Source organism: Natator depressus, chromosome 8, assembly GCF_965152275.1.
Source record: "Natator depressus isolate rNatDep1 chromosome 8, rNatDep2.hap1, whole genome shotgun sequence".
Lineage (NCBI taxonomy): Eukaryota > Metazoa > Chordata > Testudines > Cheloniidae > Natator > Natator depressus.
The window spans coordinates 73117643-73136741 of record NC_134241.1 but is presented as its reverse complement, the minus strand read 5'-3'; the positions used below and the strand labels follow the sequence as shown (position 1 = coordinate 73136741).

The following is a 19099-nucleotide window of genomic DNA, read 5'->3' as shown; positions in this document are numbered from 1 at the left end:
GGGGGGGTGTGGGGAGCTGCTGGTGGGTGCAAAGCACCCACCAATTTTTCCCCGTGGGTGCTCCAGTCCCAGAGCACCCACGGATGCCGCCCTTGGAAATGTGCAGCCCAAAGCACGTGCTTGGTTTGCTGGTGCCTAGAGCCGGCCCTGCCTGCACTCAAGGCAGGACTAAGTATTATCTCGACCATTCCTGACAGGTGTTTGCCTAACCTGCTCTTAAAAATCTCCAATGACAGAGATTCCACAACCTCCCTAGGCAATTTATTCCAGTGTTTAACAGGAAGTTTTTCCTAATGTCCAACCTAAATTGCCCTTGTTTCAATTTAAGCCCATTGCTTCTTGTTCTATCCTCAGAGATTAACGAGAACGTTTTTCTCCCTCCTCCTTGTTAACAACCTTTTATGTACTTGAAAACTGTTATCATGTCTCCTCTCATCTTCTCTTCTCCAAATTAAACAAATCCAGTTTTTTCAATCTTCCCTCATAGGTCATGTTTTCTAGACCTTTAATCATTTTTGTTGCTCTTCTCTGGACTTTCTCCAATTTGTCCACATCTTTCCTGAAATGTGTCGCCCAGAAGTGGACACAATACTTCAGTAGAGGCCTAATCAGCACTGAGTATAATTAGTGTTAGTGTTTAACCTAGCAGCCTCGCCTTAACTAGTGTGGACCAAATCCAGACCTGGCTCTGGCTTTTTAGGCCAGAGATGAATTTGTAGCTGTATTTGTAAAGAGGAAAGTGCCAAATCTATAAGGCCTCAATTTCAGATTGGCCAGGGGCGGAGGGTAATCTTTTTGAGATATGACCTATTTCTTTCCTCTACTTCCCCAAAGGCCCTACCTCACAGTGAGAAATGTGGGATCATTTAACCAATTTAATTCAAACATTAAAAAAAAAAATTAAAGCCGTTACTAAATAGAGAATATTCATGATGTAACAGAGGTCTCTGAATATCAGAATATATTCTCCCAAAAAGAAACAGTCCTTGGTGGCCAAGTACTCTATTTTCTAAGTGTTTGCTTCACACAATATAATTAATTCTTTTTTCCCCCAATCTGAAAAATTTGATTGCAGTACTATTCGATTGCATTGGATCAGAAACGGAAAATAGATTAATAATTGGCTATCGCTGATTACGTACACTATAAAATATTTGGGAAAGGATTTTGATGTTATGAAGTGATACAGTACCTTCACATATTCCATAGCTGGATCCAGGATATTCTGACCTCTACAAAGGAAAAACACAGTAGTGAATCAAATGTTTTCTTATGCCAAAGAGATGCTTTCAAGAGCAATAAGTTAAAATAGTTACTGTTAAACTCTAACCTAGACAAATCAACATTTTGTTGCTCTAATGCCTCATGCTCTCTATGCTCTAACAAATATATGCAGCCTTGTTTCCCTCCTGAATGTCATTACTGAACTCTATTAATTCATTTGAAAACTCATTACACAGTTTTGAACAAAGAAAATCTAGAGAACAGCATCTCAACAGATGGCTAAAAATAGCTATACGGCTAGCCTTTGTAATCCAAATGCTCTCTAAAATTCTTGAATATTATGCAAGTGAAGGGCGTTTATCTGCTTTAGAATGAGGAAGACCGCTTTCTTCACTGAAAGAACTGAAAGCAAATCTTTTGTCTGAATGCTTAAATGCCTTGGAAGACATTTTTCCCCCAAATTTGAGCTAACCCACTGAAGGATTTCCATTTGTTAAATTTACTTGTGACCATATTAAAGTAATGAATATAAATCATTCTAATTGATAGCCCTAAAAGTTGTCTAGAAAAGACAGGGATAATGTAAGAAAATGAAAGTACAGCATCTTTCAGTTTCATTAGAGATAAAGCTCTGGTGCGTAGGAGGGTGTGGGAGTTAAACTTGTATTTATAATTGAAGAAACTAACGTGGTTCTTGCAAGCTCTGTTACAACTATAACTAAGCCACAATATAGTCACTGTTGTAATTACTTGCCGTAGAAATAGAATGTTAAATCAATAGAGCTCTATTTCTTTTTAAAAAAGAGTCTTCTTGCTATTTTCCCATCTGCACAAATGGCAAATATTCCCAAAGGTGTAGAAACCTAGAAGACAGTCCACTCATCACAATTACAACTTTTTCTACAAAATGCAATTAATAAAAAACCCAAGTATTTACAAGATTTTTATAAGAGGACAGGCTTACAAAACCTGCAAGTTGTGCTTGGATTGTTTCTATAGAACTTAAAGGCACATATGATACCACAGTGTTCCCTTTAAAAAAACCCTTACAACACACACACACACACAAAACCAGACACACCTGTAAGGGAATATGAGTTTGGTGTGACAACCATGAAAAGGTAAATTTGTATAAGGCTATTGACAGGACTTAAATTCTCATGTATTTCCTGGAACCCCCTATGTTCCCCCCGTCCCCCATTCGGGGCTCAGGGCTTCAGCCCCATAGGTTTAAAAATATTTACTGAAGCTCTGCTCTGGACAGCTCTGGCTAAATTTAAGCCCTGGCTATTGATCATATTACATCTGGAAACAGCATCTTGCACAGTAGGGGGTTGTTATGATATAATGCTTTTAATGTAATATGCAACTTCAAAATGTGTAGGAGTTGAGTTTCTCTGGAATCAGTCTGACCTGGAATTCTCTGTCTCCAATTTCTCAGTGTTGTCCGAATGTAGCTTTAAATAAACTCAATAAACTAAGCTATTATATATCTAATTTTGGGTCTGGGCTCTTAACTTTTAATCCAAAACATAACAATTAGGGAAATAAAACACCACCACCACTCCCCAAAGACATTTCTACAATGGGGAAAATTTAGCTGCCAGGCTGGTATCAGCAGCTGCTATTGTTTGTTATCCAGTCATTCACAAAGGCCCAAATCCCATTCCCAGAGAAATTAATGTGTTTTGCTGCCGAGTTCAGTGGGAACAGGATTTGGCCCAGTGTAAAAAGCTGCTTTTTAAAAGTGACTTGCAAAGAAAATCATATAGGTTTGTGTGCTTATTTCTCTTTTATGATGCATAAATAAGGCCTGAAAGATTAATTATTTATTTGCTTGGCTTTCTATTTGATTTTTATATTAGAAATTAGGAATGGAATTTTCAAAACACACTAACTAGTGGCCCAACTCTACTTCTATTAAATGCTGAATGCTTCTGAAAATCCTACAGTTGGGTCTTGTCCACCCTGTTTTTCCTGGACAACTGAAGAACTACCAATGTCATGATACCCAAAATACCAAGAGAGTGAAACATGAGCATTAAAATTAACAGCTAATTTATTTGATAGCTTCTGAAATAGTAATGAATACACTTCATTCTCTACTATGCTTAGTTATACTGTGTTCAATACTAGCTCGGCTATACCCATTGTGAGGAATGGATGATTTTCCTAGTGTAGATAAGACTATAGAGTTTTCTAGGCTAGACAGTGCCTAGACATTTAATGAACCTCCCCCCCCCCCCCAAAAAAAAAACCCTAAGAAAAAACAAACCCATCCAGATCTTTATCCATCATAAAGAAACAAGAATTCACCCACATTTTTCCCCTGTACAGGTCACCTACATAGTAATAATACTTTGAAAGTTTGTAAAACACCATCCATCAGAGATATTCAAAGCCCTTTGCAAATATGGATTAATTTGACAATAGCCCTATGAGATAGAGTGGGAGGGATTATTTTCTCTGCTTAAAAGATGGAGATGACGACACACGGACAGGTTTAGCATTTTTCCCAAAGTAACACACCAAACTGGTGGCAGACCCATGAGTAGAGCCCAGGATCTGCTGAATCCCAGAGCTGTGTTAGCCACATGTTCTCTCTGGGCTGTATGCACAAAACCATCGATAACACCCAAGACCACCATTTGTAAGTATGAAAAAACGCACACACATTCTGATTTTATATTAAGCAGTTTGGGTTACCAGCAGGAAAGGGGTATTTTGATATTTTCAAATGACTTCAGGTTGGATGACAGGTGCTTCAATCCCAGGCATCTCCAAATGAACTGCAGCTGACAATTTGTTTCAATACAATATAATATTAAGTTCTGTCTTTCATGAGATGTTATTAAATTTCAAATAAAGCTAATGTTTATCTTTTTATTTAGCTTGAGTTTAGAGAGCTCGATTGGTCTCTGTTTACTCACAGTATGTTTGCATTAGAGAGCAATGCTTGACTTGTGTAGTATGTAAATTGTGGGTCCACAAGTAAGTTTACATTTTACATTTGGCTTCCTAATGATCATATAAAACCCTTATTTCCATGTAAACAAAGGTACATTTGATGTAGGTGTTGCTTAATAGCACTTTAAGGGGAAAGCTATTAAGTACTTTAAAAGAAAAAATTGTAACAAAGCAGTTTGCAATTTAGAGATTTGGATTTAAACCATGAACTACCCAAGTTATACATCTCCCCCTGCACCACAACCCCAGGGCAGACAAGCTTGTCTCTGTCACCAACAGAAGTTGGTCCAATAAAAGATATTACCTTACCCAGCTACTAGTCTGAAGCAGATAGTAACACATTTTGGATCATCTGAACACCCTGCAGTGAAATCAACTCCCTTCCCCTTCTTAACAGCAGAACAAAATCTGCCAGAGTTTCTTTCGTGTTGATGTAATCTGGGATTGGTAGGGTTTGCAGGGGTAGTTCTCAAGGTACCTCGGGCCATGTCTACACTACAAACATTGACCACTGCAAGTTATGTCAGCATAAAGCCGCCACAGTTAGTATATCGCTTGTGCGCATGTATGCTTGGCTCCTTGTGTCCTTCTGCGCGTACTCACAAGAAGTGCTTGTGTCTATGCACAGTGCTGTGTACCATGGGTAGATATCCCACTGTGCACGGTCTTTTGGGACGTTTTGGCAATGCATGGTGGAGCAGAAACAAGTTGCTCAGGAGTGACTGGGAACAAAGGGTCAAGTTCCCAGAGTGCAATTTTCTCCATCCCATATTGTCATCTACATCCCATAATATTAGCACCTTTTTGAAAAATCCAGTGAACCCACAGGGCCCTCTTTACCGTCCGCCCTCCCTGACAGAACCATTGAACCAATAGCTCTGTACTATTGTCATGAGTATTGCAGGCACAGGACACATGATACTCCAGTATTTGCAGAACTGTAAGAAGAACCGAATCAGCAGGAAACATGGCGATTTCTTGGAAGACAGACTGCTGTGGGACATAGCAAGAACCAATTTAAGGCTGTTGGTGGCATTCATGGAGCAGCTGCAGATGTGCCAATTCTGGGTCTGAGAAACAAGAACTGACCGATGGGATCACATCATGATGCTGGTTTGGGACAATGAGCTGTGGATGCAAAACTTTCAGATGTGGAAGGCCATGTTCCTGGATCCGTGCGCCAAACTCACCCCAGTCCTCCCGTACAGAGACACCAGAATGAAAGTTGCATTGACAGCAGAGAAGCAAGTGCCAATTGCACTGTGGAAACTTGCAACAGCGGATTCCTTACCAGTCAGTAGGAAATCATTTTGGAGTTGAAAAATCCACTGGGGGGGGGGGGGGAAAAGGGGCATTGTCATGCTAGTGTGCAGGGCCACTAATTGTGTCCTGCTTTGCAGGACTGCGATGATACAATGTACAGGACATAGTGGATAGATTTATAGCAATAGGAGTCCCAAACTGTGGTGGAGCAATAGACAGCATGCATATCTCTACTGATCACCAGGGATGCTTCACTGACATCAGTGTTGGCTGGCCAGAGAAAGTGCATGACTAAGGCTACAATTTTGTCATGGACATCTTTAGTAAAAGTCATGGACAGGTCACGGGCAATTAACAAAAATTCACGGACACCATGACCTGTCCCTGAGTTTTAGTAAAAATGTCCATGACAAAACAGGGAGGGAGGGTTCAGCATCTTGCCCTGCTGGTTGGGAGCTGCGGCCCCTGCCCTCTGGCTGGGAGGGACCCCCACCTGTGGTGGCTGGAGAGCTGCTGGGGGATTCCCCCTCCGCTGTCCGCAGCAACGGGGGAGCTGCTGGTGGTGGCAGAGGTACCCTGCAGCTCCTGGCCACCAGGGGAGGTGGAGGTACCCTGCAGCTCCCAGCAGCTGGAGGCTGAAGTCACAGAGGTCTGCGGAAGTCGTGGATTCCATGACCAAATTGTAGCCTGCTGCATGACACTCGCATCTTTAAGAATACAGAGCTGTTCAGAAAACTACAAGCAGGGACATTATTTCCTGAATGGCAGATTACCATTAGTGATGTTGAAATGCCAGTAGTGATCCTGAGGGACCCAGCCTACCCCTTGATCCCCTGGTTCATGAATATGAACTCCAGCCACATCAACAGCAGCACCACAAAAAGATTCAACTACCGGCTCAGCAAGTGCAGAAGGACAGCTGAAGGTGTTTTTGTTAGACTGAGGGAATGATGGCATTGTTTATTCACAAGACTGGATCTCTGTGAGAAAAATATCCCAATGGTTATACCTGCCTGCTGTGCCCTGCGTAACATCTGTGACGCAAAGGGAGAAAAGTTGCTGCTGGATGGAGTGGATTGTCGGTCTGCTAAGTTTGAACAGCCAGACAAAGGTCTATTAGAAGATCTCAATAGGGAGCTATACAGCTGAGGGAGGCCTTCAGAGAGCACTTTCATAGTGAGGCACAGTAACACGTTGTGGTGTACTGTGCTTTACCTGGCCCTCCTGTTTTGGGGCCTGCTAGGAACTGCATGCTGCTTGGTGTACATTTGTGAATATAACACTGTCAATGGCCCTATTAATTTTGTGGTGCTTGCTGTACACTTATGATTATTACACTGTGTTTGTCACCAGTCCTATGAGTGGTGTCATGCTGTACAGTAACATGTAACTAGATGCTTTCTGTACCACTAAGCATTCTGCAACTGAATTATTTTCCAAATAATAAAATTTTATTCAGTAACAAAAGCAGTGGGGAAAAAAAATCTGTGCAGTGTAAAAGCAAATACATGCAAAACTTAATAAATTAATAGTACAGAACTTAACAAGGGGAAAGAACATTCATGTCCATTTTATCTACACATGTATCAATTGTGGTTCTCACAGATCAGCATATGCGAAGCTGTGGCTGTCCTTAATGTCCCCCAGTATGGAGGATAGGGACGTGGCCCCTGACACCACATAGAATGTTGAGTGGGGGGAAGGTGTAGGAAGAGGCTGTAATGGGAGTTCTCCCTGGACTGCAAAGGGAGGCGAGCCTGCGATTGTTGAATCTGTAGGTCCACAAGAGTCTGCCGCATCTTTGTTTGCTGCTGTAGGACTCTCATTATGTCCTGGTGCATCTTCCTCTCCTTTTCCTGCTGGGACTCCTGGGCCTTTCCCAGTCTGCTCTTCCCTTCTCAATGTAGCCTGAAATATTCATCCTCCAGGCATAGACGCTGACTTCTGCTGGCACCGGTGGGTGCTTGACCCACCTCTGCCCCAGACTCCGCCCCTCCCCCGCCCCATTGCAACATCTTCCCCAAATCCCAGCCCCACCCCCTCCCTGCCCCTCTTCCAACACCTTCCCCAAATCCCCGCCCCAGCCCCGCCGCCTCCCCTGAGCGTGCTGCATTCCTGCTCCTTTCCCCTCCCTCCCGGAGCTTCTTATGTCGTGAAACAGCTGTTTTGCATTGGCAAGCGCTGGGAGGTAGGCGGAGAAGCGGGGACGGGAGGTTGGCTGTCGGTGGGTACAGGGCCCCACCAATTTTTCCCTGTGGCTGCTCCAGCCCTGGAGCACCCACGGAGTCGGCACCTATGCCTCCAGGCCCTCTGCTCACGGTCTGGCACAGCACTGGGTTTGCAGGATCTCACTGAACATGTCATCCCGAGTCCTTTTCTTTCTCCTCCTCATCTGGCTCAGGTGTTCATGAGTGTGGAGGGGGAATGCTGCATTTGCAGCAGCTGCAGATAGAACACACCGAGGTACCATTGTCAGTACAGTCACAATGGAAAGTGAAAGTTGAGGTTCAGGACTCCCTTCCTTTGCTCTCCAAAGTTTTAAACAAGACATGCTTTTTGACATGTCTGCTTCAAAGTGTTTGTTTGTACACAGCATCACTCACAGCACTGCACTAACCCTTGTGAGTATGGTGCTACAGGCATGAAGGAAATGAGGAGGAATTGCTTGGTTGGATGAAACCATGAGTATAGGGCAATGGAACCAAACATAGTCACTGTTTCCCACAGGCAGTGGGGATTTTAGCTGATATCTCAGAGTAAAATAGCACAGTTGCTGTTAGCGCCGCCAAAGCCTATATCCTGCTAGCCTGTTAACTTTGGCAGGCTCCATTGCAGTAATCGCAGAGTAGCGTGGGAAAGTGTCCTACTGCGGAGGAAGAAATAAGGCTGCCATCCCTCGAAGCCTTTGGAAGAGGATTGCAGAGTACCTCCATGAACGTTATATCGAGATCTCTCAGGAGGATTCAAGGGACATCCCTGTGTACATAAACAAGCTGCTCCGCATGTCCCCTTGAATCTAACTCTACAGAGGAATGAAAAGCAGAGGATAACTCTACCTCTCTTTGTAGTACCGCTACCTCGTCTAGTCTGAGTAAATTAATGAAAAATCACTAGCTAAGTCCTACTAAGTTGGGGATGCCAGCAGAACATCATTGTAATGGGAAATTCATTTATACACTTACCTGAGGTTTTTTTCCCCTGCATTGGGCTCACCCGTGCTCAACTGGTGGGACTGACTGGACTGAGGTTGAGTCTCAAACAAGTCTTGGCTCATGGCATAGCTGGACCCCTCCCCAGTTGCATTTCCCACATCCTTTTCCTCTTCCTCCTCCTCACTGTTCATAGCAGACGTCTGGGTCTCAGCCTCCTCTGAGGTACCTATGGTGGCACACGGGGTGGCAGTGGGGTCTCCACCAAGTATGATATCATACGCCACCAAGTATGATATGCAGTTCTTTGTAAAAGTATCAGGTCTGTGGCTCGGCACTGGATTAACTGTTGGCCTCCCTGGCTTCTGTTATGCCTGCCACACATTCTTCTCTTTCATGTGGCACTGCTGTTCATCCCTTTTCCTGCATCCCCATGCAATCTGCTCATTGTAGAAATGGACATCAGCTGCTCCACAGCTGTGAATGCACAGCCTCTTCTCTCCCCAGCCCCAGGAGATCCAATATTTCCTGTCTACTCCAGCTAGGCAATCAGGAAAAGGCATTTCAAAAATGTGCAGGGTTTTAAAGAGGGGGTAGTGTGGCACTTCCAGTCTCTGTGAGCATAGGTGTCGGCTCCATGGCTGGAGCACCCATGGAAAAAAAATTAGTGGGTGCTTAGCCAGCTCCCCCATCTCTCCCAGCACCTCTTGCCTGCTGACAGCCCCGCCAATCAACTCTTCCCCCCTCCCGCCCAGTGCCTACTGCCCACTGCAAGCAGCTGTTTTGCAGCGTGCAGGAGGCTCTGGTAGGGAGGAGGAGGAGTGGGGATGGGGCACACCCAGGGAAGGGGTCAGAACTGGGCGGGAAGAAGCAAGGCCAGGGGTGGGAAGAGATGGGGCCTGGGGCAGAGCAGGGGGAAGCTGGCACTTATGTCTGCAAACCCTGAGCAGTGGGGTTCACAACTGTGACCAGAGTGGTCAGTATTGGGCATCGTGGGACAGCAGCTGGAGGACGGTTAGCGTTGCCATAGGTCATGCAGTGTCTACATTCACACTATGTCAATCTCAGTATGTCGACCATTTGAGGAGGTAACGTTACTCCATGGCACTAACAGTGCGCTTTTATTGTTGGAGACAAATTTAAGTGTAGACACATGTACAACTAGGTCAACGCAAGCTGGCTTACATCAGCCTAACTTTGTAGTGTAGACCAGGCCTTAGTATGGGGCTTTAGTAAAGGCAGGAATAAGTGTTGCCCTAATGCCCCTCTTTTAAATGCCACTGCCGAAAGCAATTCATGCCAGGGGAGAGAAGACGCTCCCTTATTCTACTCCATGGTATTTACGCCAATTTTCAGACTGAGGTATTTGGTACAGATATTGTTTTATATTGTCTCAAAACTGTTTGTGTGTTATTAGTGAGGAATCAAGAAAGGAACTAAAAAAAATGGCAATAAGCGGGAAATTTGGGGGCTGCTCTAACTTGTGCTTTGCTGCCATGTCCCTTTATGGGCTATTTTGCTGCAGCCCAGAATTGGAGCTAGAGTCTCAAGTATTTGAAAACATGGAACCTAGTAGCTGAACTACTCCACCAAAGAAATTCAGGATCTTCGTCTCCTGAGCTAATATATTTAATTCTGGCGTATTTATCCTTAACGAGAGAGGATTTTCTGTTCCCACTATCTTGTGGGATTGTAGATTTAACTTGTTACAGCCTGAATATGTCTAAGGCCCTGTCTTCACTAGCAGGGGTTGCCGGATAGCTACACTGGGCATCTTTAACTCCACTCATGGATTCATTTTTTCATATGGTTCTGTTTGTACATTGTTCATATATAAATAGTTATTGACAAAGGTATAAAGTTATTAAAAATATGTATATTTCATTTAGTAGACACTCTTATTTTAATGCCAGAGATAAAACACCTGCTCCCGCAGTTAGTGTTAACATTAAAGGCACTTGCACGTATAAATCCCCTTTGTGCTGAGAGAATATCCCTTAGGGGTTATTGGTAAATTAATTAACCAAAAAGGTTAACAGTTCAGGCCATGGTAAAATCTCCTCTCAAAGCACAGGAATTCACCCTTACAACCTCCATTTTCACCGCTAATATTTGCATGGCCAGACTGAGAAAACAGCCCTAACGGACAATTCACTGGCGACTGCTTCTGTTTAGACTCATCTTATTAATGTATAAACCTCTGTGGAGGGGGATGAGGATAGACATGTCCCTCAGTGTAATTTCCGAAGTGTTATTAAACTCTACCTCCACAATATACAAAAACTTGGTTTTAAACCTCATACATGAGAAACCTACCAGAAGCTAGAGAAAATTACCCCCCCCCCTTTAATTTATAACAATATAGTATCAGGACAAAAATATTTGTCAAGAACAAATAATCTAATCCAGCATTTCTCAAATGTGGCCACCATGGCCACATGAGGCCACCAGGGGCTTTTCTTACGGCCACAGCCTCCTGGGTCTAATGGGGGGAAGGGGAGGACAAAGTAGAGGTCCCTCCCGCTCCCGATGTACTTCCTTGGTGTTGGTTGCTGGGACCGCCAACAGGGGTTAGGCCAACTTCTGGGGCACCACACTGGGGGAGCTGGCAACTGGTGAATTCCCCACCTTCCTGGTGTGGTGTGGCTCAGGCTCCAGGCTTGGGCTCTGGCTGCATGGCGGCAGGCCCCAGCCTCTAGCTGCCGGGCTTCAGGCTCTATTCCCCAGCTGCCTCCCCCGTCCTTCCATCCAGGGCTTAATTTGTCCCCAGGCTTGGCAGGGCTGAGTAAGACTGCTGTGAAAAGCGATACTTGTATGTTGGTTAATATCACTTTTCACAGCAGACTAACTAGCTAGCAATAAATAAATTACAATGATTTGGATGTGTCTATGTGCATATTTATTTGTTTTTCCTAAAGCTAATTAAGTACTTCAGGAAAAAGTGTGAGAGCAGCCACCAGCAAAAGCTGGTGGCCGCACTCTGAGGCCACCAAAAAATTTGTCCTGAAAACCTTAATCTATGTTAACAATAATGATTTAAAATAGTTTGGCAGAAAAAAATATTTAAAAATCTAGTTTACTTTTCTCTGTGCATTTTACATTTATCTCAGCTTGGACACAGACAATAAACTAGACACTTCTATGTTAGTTTATAGTCCGATCTGCTCTCAGTGACCAGGCACACAGCTGTAATGTCTGAGCTGCAGGCCCTGCAAGATAAAGTATATTTATTGGGAGAGCAAAGTTTGGATCTACACTCAACTTGATGACATTTGTCTATAATGCAATAACTTTTGAACACATCTGATTAATTCTAAAATTTCAGGGAATGATCAACACATCCCTGGGCAGAACCACCCTATTTATTTTGGTGGAAATCAGAAAAAACAGATGGGGGGAAATGTGGGGCATGCAGAGCCCCTTGCATCTGGTTAGCAGAGCCAAGCGCTTCAACCACCTCTGTGATTTTCTATAGATCAAAGAACTGGTTGATGGCAGCCATTAACACATTCCAGCACAACAATGCCTTCCAATACAGTTAAGAAATGTTAACACAGTAAAAAGAAAAGGAGTACTTGTGGCACCTTAGAGACTAACCAATTTATTTGAGCATAAGCTTTCGTGAAGCTCACGAAAGTTTATGCTCAAATAAATTGGTTAGTCTCTAAGGTGCCACAAGTACTCCTTTTCTTTTTGCAAATACAGACTAACACGGCTGCTACTCTGAAACCTGTTAACACAGTAAGTAACTTATCTCCCACACAGCAAGAGAAGAAATAAGAATGGGGGACAATGATATAGGGGGAAGGAGGACATGGGGGACACACAAAGCCCCTGGGCAAGTTGGGAGGGGTGTTGGGGTGACTGCAGGAAGTCTGTGAAATAGAGGGGGTGATACACAGAGAGTGCAAGTGTGAATGTGTGTGTGTGAGAGAGAGAGAGTGTGTGTGTGTGTGTGGGGGGGGGAAGAATAGAAAAATGCAATGTTTGTAATAAATCAGCCTACAGAAGCAACAGTGTCTCTCTCTCACACACACAAGTGATATACTAACTTTTGTGGCTGTATGCCAACATAACTTGCAGCAACCAAAGTTTGTTGCATAGACATGCCCCGACCCCTAGAATTTAAAACCAAAAACATCTATTTCCAATCAGTGGTGGTTTTTTTTTTTTTTTTGTATTTAAAAGGAAAATATTTCTACTTGTCTGATGTTTTGTAACATTTCGGCCTATACTGACCTAACAATTAACATTAAGGCCCCAGTCTTAATGTTAATGGGCTCCACAGGAAGGTCCCTGTGTCCATGCAGAGCCCCACTAAAGTCTGTCTATGCACAAAAAGTTGCAATATCAGGGCATAAGGTTAAACTGCTGATTATTATGTGTGTAAAATGTAACCTATAGTTGCATACCTAGAAAGTGCAGTGTGTTGTGGTATAGGAGGCTCTAACTGACTTTCTAGTTACACTTTATATACTTAAATAAGCATTGACATTTCAAGGGGAAAGAAACTGCTCCACCTGCTATGTGGGCAGCGCTAAGGCACAGAAAAAGACTAGTGTCCCGCTGTAAAATAATACACTGGCATCAATGGGATATTATTTGAAAACAGATTCACAGGAATGTTTAATGTTTGTTAGGAAAAACATGACAATTATTTCATTTTTAATAAATGTTTCTAAAAAAGGGAGGGGAAAAAAAACCATTGAAAGTGTTGCAAGAAAAGAGAGTACTTCTCTTCTGTACAATCTCCTTTCAGTTTATTTCTCCAGAGGTGACTGAAATTTTCTATCTGATCCCAGATATGTCTCATCACAAAATAAATGGATGAGTGTTTAGAGAAACAGGAAAACACTTCCTAGCTTTTATTAAAGAGCATATAGGTTCACATCTGCTATATCCAATAAACAGATACAGTCTAGGGCAATAAAGTATGCCCTACCAGCCTATGCCTATTTAAAGGAAATTGTCGACTCATCATCTCATAAATTGGGGTTGGGGGGGGAGGGAGATTAACTAAAAAGTAGATGTCGTTTCAGGTTTATAGTTTTGCAAATACATTTTCCTGTTTTGAAAAAGGAATCAAATGGGAAACAGATGAAGACCTTGATCCTGTAAACATGCAAGTACTCCTACTGAGTTCAATGGGCATGGCAAACATCACTATAAATTAATGTTTTATTCACTTCTCTCCATAAAATAGGAGAAAAAAGACATATGTGAAAGTGTAAGTTTTAATGGAGATAGACAATAGTCCACAATTTTAGCTTAATTTTAAATTGTACTTTGATTTTCAAAATACACCTATCCATATACTTGAGGAGCTCATATAGTAAAGGCAATTAAAACATTACAAAATAAAGCATTACGCAACCAGCCCATCAGGACTATCAGTGGGTATCCCTTCCAAACACCTAACCCTGCTCCTTCTAAAAGCCTGTGAGAACAGCTGGTCATGAAGGTCAGCAGGCCTGTGCTCTGCTGAACTAAGGAAGAAGCGAATCCCAGAGTGTCCCCTAAAACCACCCTGTGCCTCCAGTTCCCTTGCATTTAAACCAGGGGGCTGTTAGCTCAAGTGGATCTCAGCTGCTCTGACATCACGACAAGGACAGAGGAGATTTTCAGATACTCAGGACCCAAACTATATAAGGTTTTATTAATCAAAATCAACACCTTGATTGATTGCTCCCAGAAATGTTGTTCCTTCATATGTTCTAAGGCCTCGCTCTTACAAAGTATTACCCGAGTGCTTCATTTTAGGCACTTCATTGTAACTGAGTCTCCTGGGGTAGTCAGTGGAGCCACTCAACATTATTGTATCTTTATTATGCTTAACCTTACACATTGTAAAAGTTTCATTATTTTAAGAGACTTTTATAAAGTGCATAAACCCCACCTAAAACATAGGGGATGAGAGGGCCAATAATGACAAAATGCACAGTAGTTTATTTGATCATTAAGAACATATCTGCTCTAGAAGCAGCCTGTGATAGCAATGGACAGTTCAATGCTAGATTATAGCACTTAATCTGAAACCACAGGAAAAAAGCTTGCTGAAAAGGACGGCTTGAGTGGTTATCAGAAGGCCAAAAGATTGAAATTTGGCTAAATATAAACAAGTTGGATACACTAAGAAATTCAAATCTTTGTGACAGGAAAAGTCTCAAACACCAAATTCAGCATCAGAAAGAGGTATCTATATTTATAGTTTCTAATGGCTAGTTTTCAAATGGCCAATTATAAAAGTGGTTATATTTAATATCACCATGAATGTAAGGCCCCGTCGACACTACAGCTGCACCCACGACCACTTCTGTTAAAAAACACAAATCAGTCTTATAGCACAGACAGTTAAAAATGCATATTCAAATGGTGTCCCTGGAACCTTGCCAAAGCCTTGGATACAAATCAACTCACAATCAAGGCTTTGGCATTGTTCGGGAAAACAAAGTGGAAGTACGTGGTAACTCAGTCAACAGACAAAAGCGGAATAGTCCGGTCTCTTGACATAGTGGTAGTTTCAACATAGACAGGGCCTTTAAGAATCGAACCATGGCCAGAAGGAAAGAAGTGAATATTACAGGTTCTACTGTTACAATTCCATGTTCTCAAAAACAATGAACAGAGTCTAGTGAAAACCTGATCTTTACATGGTGAACATTCTAGTTGTGTGCAGCCAGCACAGGCTAAAAGAGTCACCCCATAAAAATTAAAGGAAAAGATAAGGTCAGAAACAGAATCCCTCAGCAACTGCAGTACAACAAAACATTAAGGACATCTTATGTAGTTTACTGAAGCAGGCAAGTGTTTGGAATCCAAACCATTTCCAGTACTACAGTCCAACTTATTTACCAGACTGACCCAGATTTTAAAAATGTCATTGTGGCCAAGGAAGGGAATTTGAACTGAAAACTGACTTTGCAACTCTAAATGCAGAAGAAATGGATATTGAAATGAGCCCAGCCAGTAAAAGCATGAACATCCCATATAATTGGAAATATTCCCTGTAAATTAATTTTCACTTTGTAGATTTTTTTAATTCACACAAATTAATGCACAGTTTTTCTTACTAGCAGCTGCTAAGTGTCAGCACTTCCTAGGAGAGGCCAGGCTGGAGCATGAAAACAATGTAATGCAAATATGTGACCAACCTCTTATGTGCTAAAATACTACAAGGCATTCAGACAAAATGGTTCCATTATACTTATGTATGTTCTTAGGATTGGGAGAAAGCAGCTCTTCTGTCATGCCACCAAATGCTAAGCACCACAAGACACACTTGTCATTTATCCTTGGTAAAGGAAGTCTGGTAGGAATTCTGCCCACGTAAAACAACACACAGAGACATTAATGTGCATATGTATTAACAGGCCATGGTCAGAAAAGTTACTTACTTCTTCATGCTAAATCTTGCCTGGTTTAGAGTTTGTTACAACCTTAACATTTGGCCTAGGTTCCTTGAAAGGATCATGAAGCTTCTATAAAATCTGGGTCCAATTTCAGGCCCCTAGACCAGTTTATAGTTTCAAATCAAAACTATATGAAATTCTGTATGATAGTTTTGCTATGAAATCCATCAGTTTCAAATTAAGTTCATGCTGAATTTCTCTCTTGATCTCAGAAATACCTAAGTGCCCTATCACTTTATCTGAGTGCCAAACATTTTGGGGTTTGTTCAATCTGAAACAAACCAAACCTCAGGGAATCAGCTCCCAGCACAGATTGAAGCAAAAGAAATTGTTGGCATAAACCCCTGTACAGGAACACTGCAGCAATTCACATAGCTCTAACAGGAAACTTTGACGGTGCATGAAGAAATCCATCAATTCTGGAAAAAATAATCCACGTACTTGTTTAGAACGGGATAGACGGAGCTGAAATGACATTTTCAGCACTCTATTTGGCTATTAAAAATGTAACTCATTACTAGTAATTGAAATTGAGCATCCATTTTTCTCATTATGCGATCAACTGAATACAGAGACACTAGTTTTATTTTTTCTTTAAGTGCTCTTATTTTCAAGGTACTGTAGTTATAAGAACATACAGAAAAATTGAGCAGTACAGGTGTCACCATATACTAGCAATATGAAGAAGGTGGAGTATTCCATTTGTTGTGCCTTCTGAAACACCAGTGAGAGGATGGCTTCAGAATTGGAAAGTCGTTGTTCCTTTCTGACACTTTGCAAAATCAAGTTCTTATCTGTTATGCCTTCTTGGATGATCTTCAGAAATTCCTGTGCCTCTCCTGTGAAAGAACAGCTGAGAATGCACACATCATCTTAGCTCTTACATTGAAATCATATTTGTCTATAAGGGTCTGGCAGTTGTTATGGGGGTGCTACTGACAGGCTCATAAGGAAAGAAGATTTCAGTTGGTTATCTCCTCAGCTTAGGATCCAGGGCAATGAACTATGCAAATGTCTTCCACAGTTGCCTTCACCACCAGCTTTGCACAGCGTGGGTGGTACCACTAACAGGCAACAGTGTTTTCTTATGCGCAATGATAATACTAATTTGCATTATTTTTAGATGTAACATATTTATGAAGGACATCTTGCTGTGATAAAGAGCAAGGGTGAAATTGCATGACCTCCAGCATTGGAAGACTAGTTTCCAACTTCACTGACCCAGTCAATGGGAATCATAATAATCAAAAACCAGGTGACCTCGGTTATTTTGCTTCCTTTGCTGGCCCAACAGTGCTGTTGGGGCATGATATATGACCCATCTCTTTTCTCAGACTTTTGCTTGACTCGGGGTTTGGTTGGTTGCATTTGCAGTAAGCCTATTCTTTCAAAAGATTTTGTAAATTTTTTTTTTTTTTTTTAAAGTGTGACCATGTGGTTTGAGGTGTTTAATAATTAGGCACATTTGATACATTAAAAAGTAAACCTAAAAGCTTTGAAGGAATATGCTTTTTAGCATATGTATAAAATCTACATTTGTGTAGATATTTGGTTTGGCAGAAAACCAGGAGAAAAAAAAAAAACCCCACAAAAAAGTTTAACAGAAAACTTCTGACTTGACTAGAAAAATGTTCATGACCTTTCACACCCACCTCTCATAGTACCAGAGCAGCCAAATTAAGTACTTCATATTACTATTCTATCCAGTGGTGTTCTGGAAATACCCAGTTCACCAAAAGATGTGGGAAAGAATCTGAGCTCATCTTCAGTCAAGCAGAAGAATAGACATTCACAAAAATCCAACCCGAAACTAAATAAAAGGACGTAGAAAGTGGTGGGTTTTCTGATGTCAGCCAAAGAAAGCAACCCAGAATGACTAAGTCTCATTGCAAGGAAACACTTGAGTAATTCCGGTGTTTAAATAAAAACATTCTGCAAGGTCAAATTAATCAATGAACAAGATCCATGGACCTGGCGTCAAAGGGAAATCCTTTATTTATATTTACTTGACAACATTCAAGAAACACTGCACACAACACACAAAACAACACTTTCAAGACGGACATGGCTCCAGCTCTGAGCCCTTGAATGGACAGTACATGCAGGGCGTAAATAGTCTTTTTCTTTGCAAACTGAGAAAACACCAGAATAGAATAAGCAAAAACATTTACTCATATAATATACTGTGCACTAGTGTAACAGCTTCAAATAGAAGATCTCAAAAAACTTTGCAGACAGTAATTAGGCCTTGCAACACCCCTGCTTTCTCAGTAAATATTATCTCCATTCTACAGATGGGGAACTGAGGCAAAGTGAGGTTAAGGACCTGATTTTCAGAGGTACTGAAGAGTCATAGTTCCCATTGACTTCACTGGGAGCCGCAAGCATCAGCTCCTCTGAAAAACAGGCCACTTTTATTTAGGTACCAAATATGGTGTTTAACTTTTGGTGCCCAGCTTTCAAAAATTTTGCCTGAATATCTGCCCAAAGATCATTCAGTAAGTCTATGGGAGAGTCAGCAGCCCCATGTTTTAACCATAAAGCGGTCCTTCAGAGCTTGATTAGCCAAATGTAATGGGGCGGAAGAGAGGAGGAAGAGAGAGAAGACACTAAACAGGTTTGAAGAATTGGGGATCAGATAAACAAGAAAATTTTCAATTAAAAGTATTTTGGGGACTGTGATGCTTTGGGGGTTCAGACCAGTAAGAGGTTGTGTCACTACTTGCCCTGTAACCCCGTGTGTGTCTGTGCTGTACAGATCTGTCTCAGAGCCCTGCTCACAGCAAAATGCCCTCACCCTGCGTTCCACCAACCTGGCTAGTTGCAGGGTGACTCCAACAGCCTCTCCAGTCCTCCCAAAACCACCCCCCCACTGCAGCCCTCACAAAACCTTATCAAGTTTGATGCTCCTGGGAGGCAGTACAAGCACCAGTCCGTTAGTGTGGCTGAGGATTTTACTCTTCAGTTTGAAACACTGCACTGAGATGATTGTGTAATAAAACAAGTTTATTAACAAAGAACAGATATCTAAGTGATACCAAGTAAAAGAAATTGAGATAGAAAGTAAAAATACACTAAGACTAAAAC

General features: G+C 42.0%; 1 protein-coding gene across 2 annotated transcripts in view; it reads right to left on the bottom strand.

Moving 5' to 3' along the window:
• The window catches only part of BCAR3 (BCAR3 adaptor protein, NSP family member), a 117956-nt gene that overhangs the window by 60647 nt on the left and 38210 nt on the right, over positions 1-19099 (bottom strand). For both annotated transcript variants that reach the window (XM_074961303.1, XM_074961304.1), the window contains one exon: positions 1193-1232. In XM_074961303.1, coding sequence (XP_074817404.1) covers positions 1193-1232 — 40 coding nt within the window. The remainder of the gene's footprint in view (positions 1-1192; positions 1233-19099) is intronic.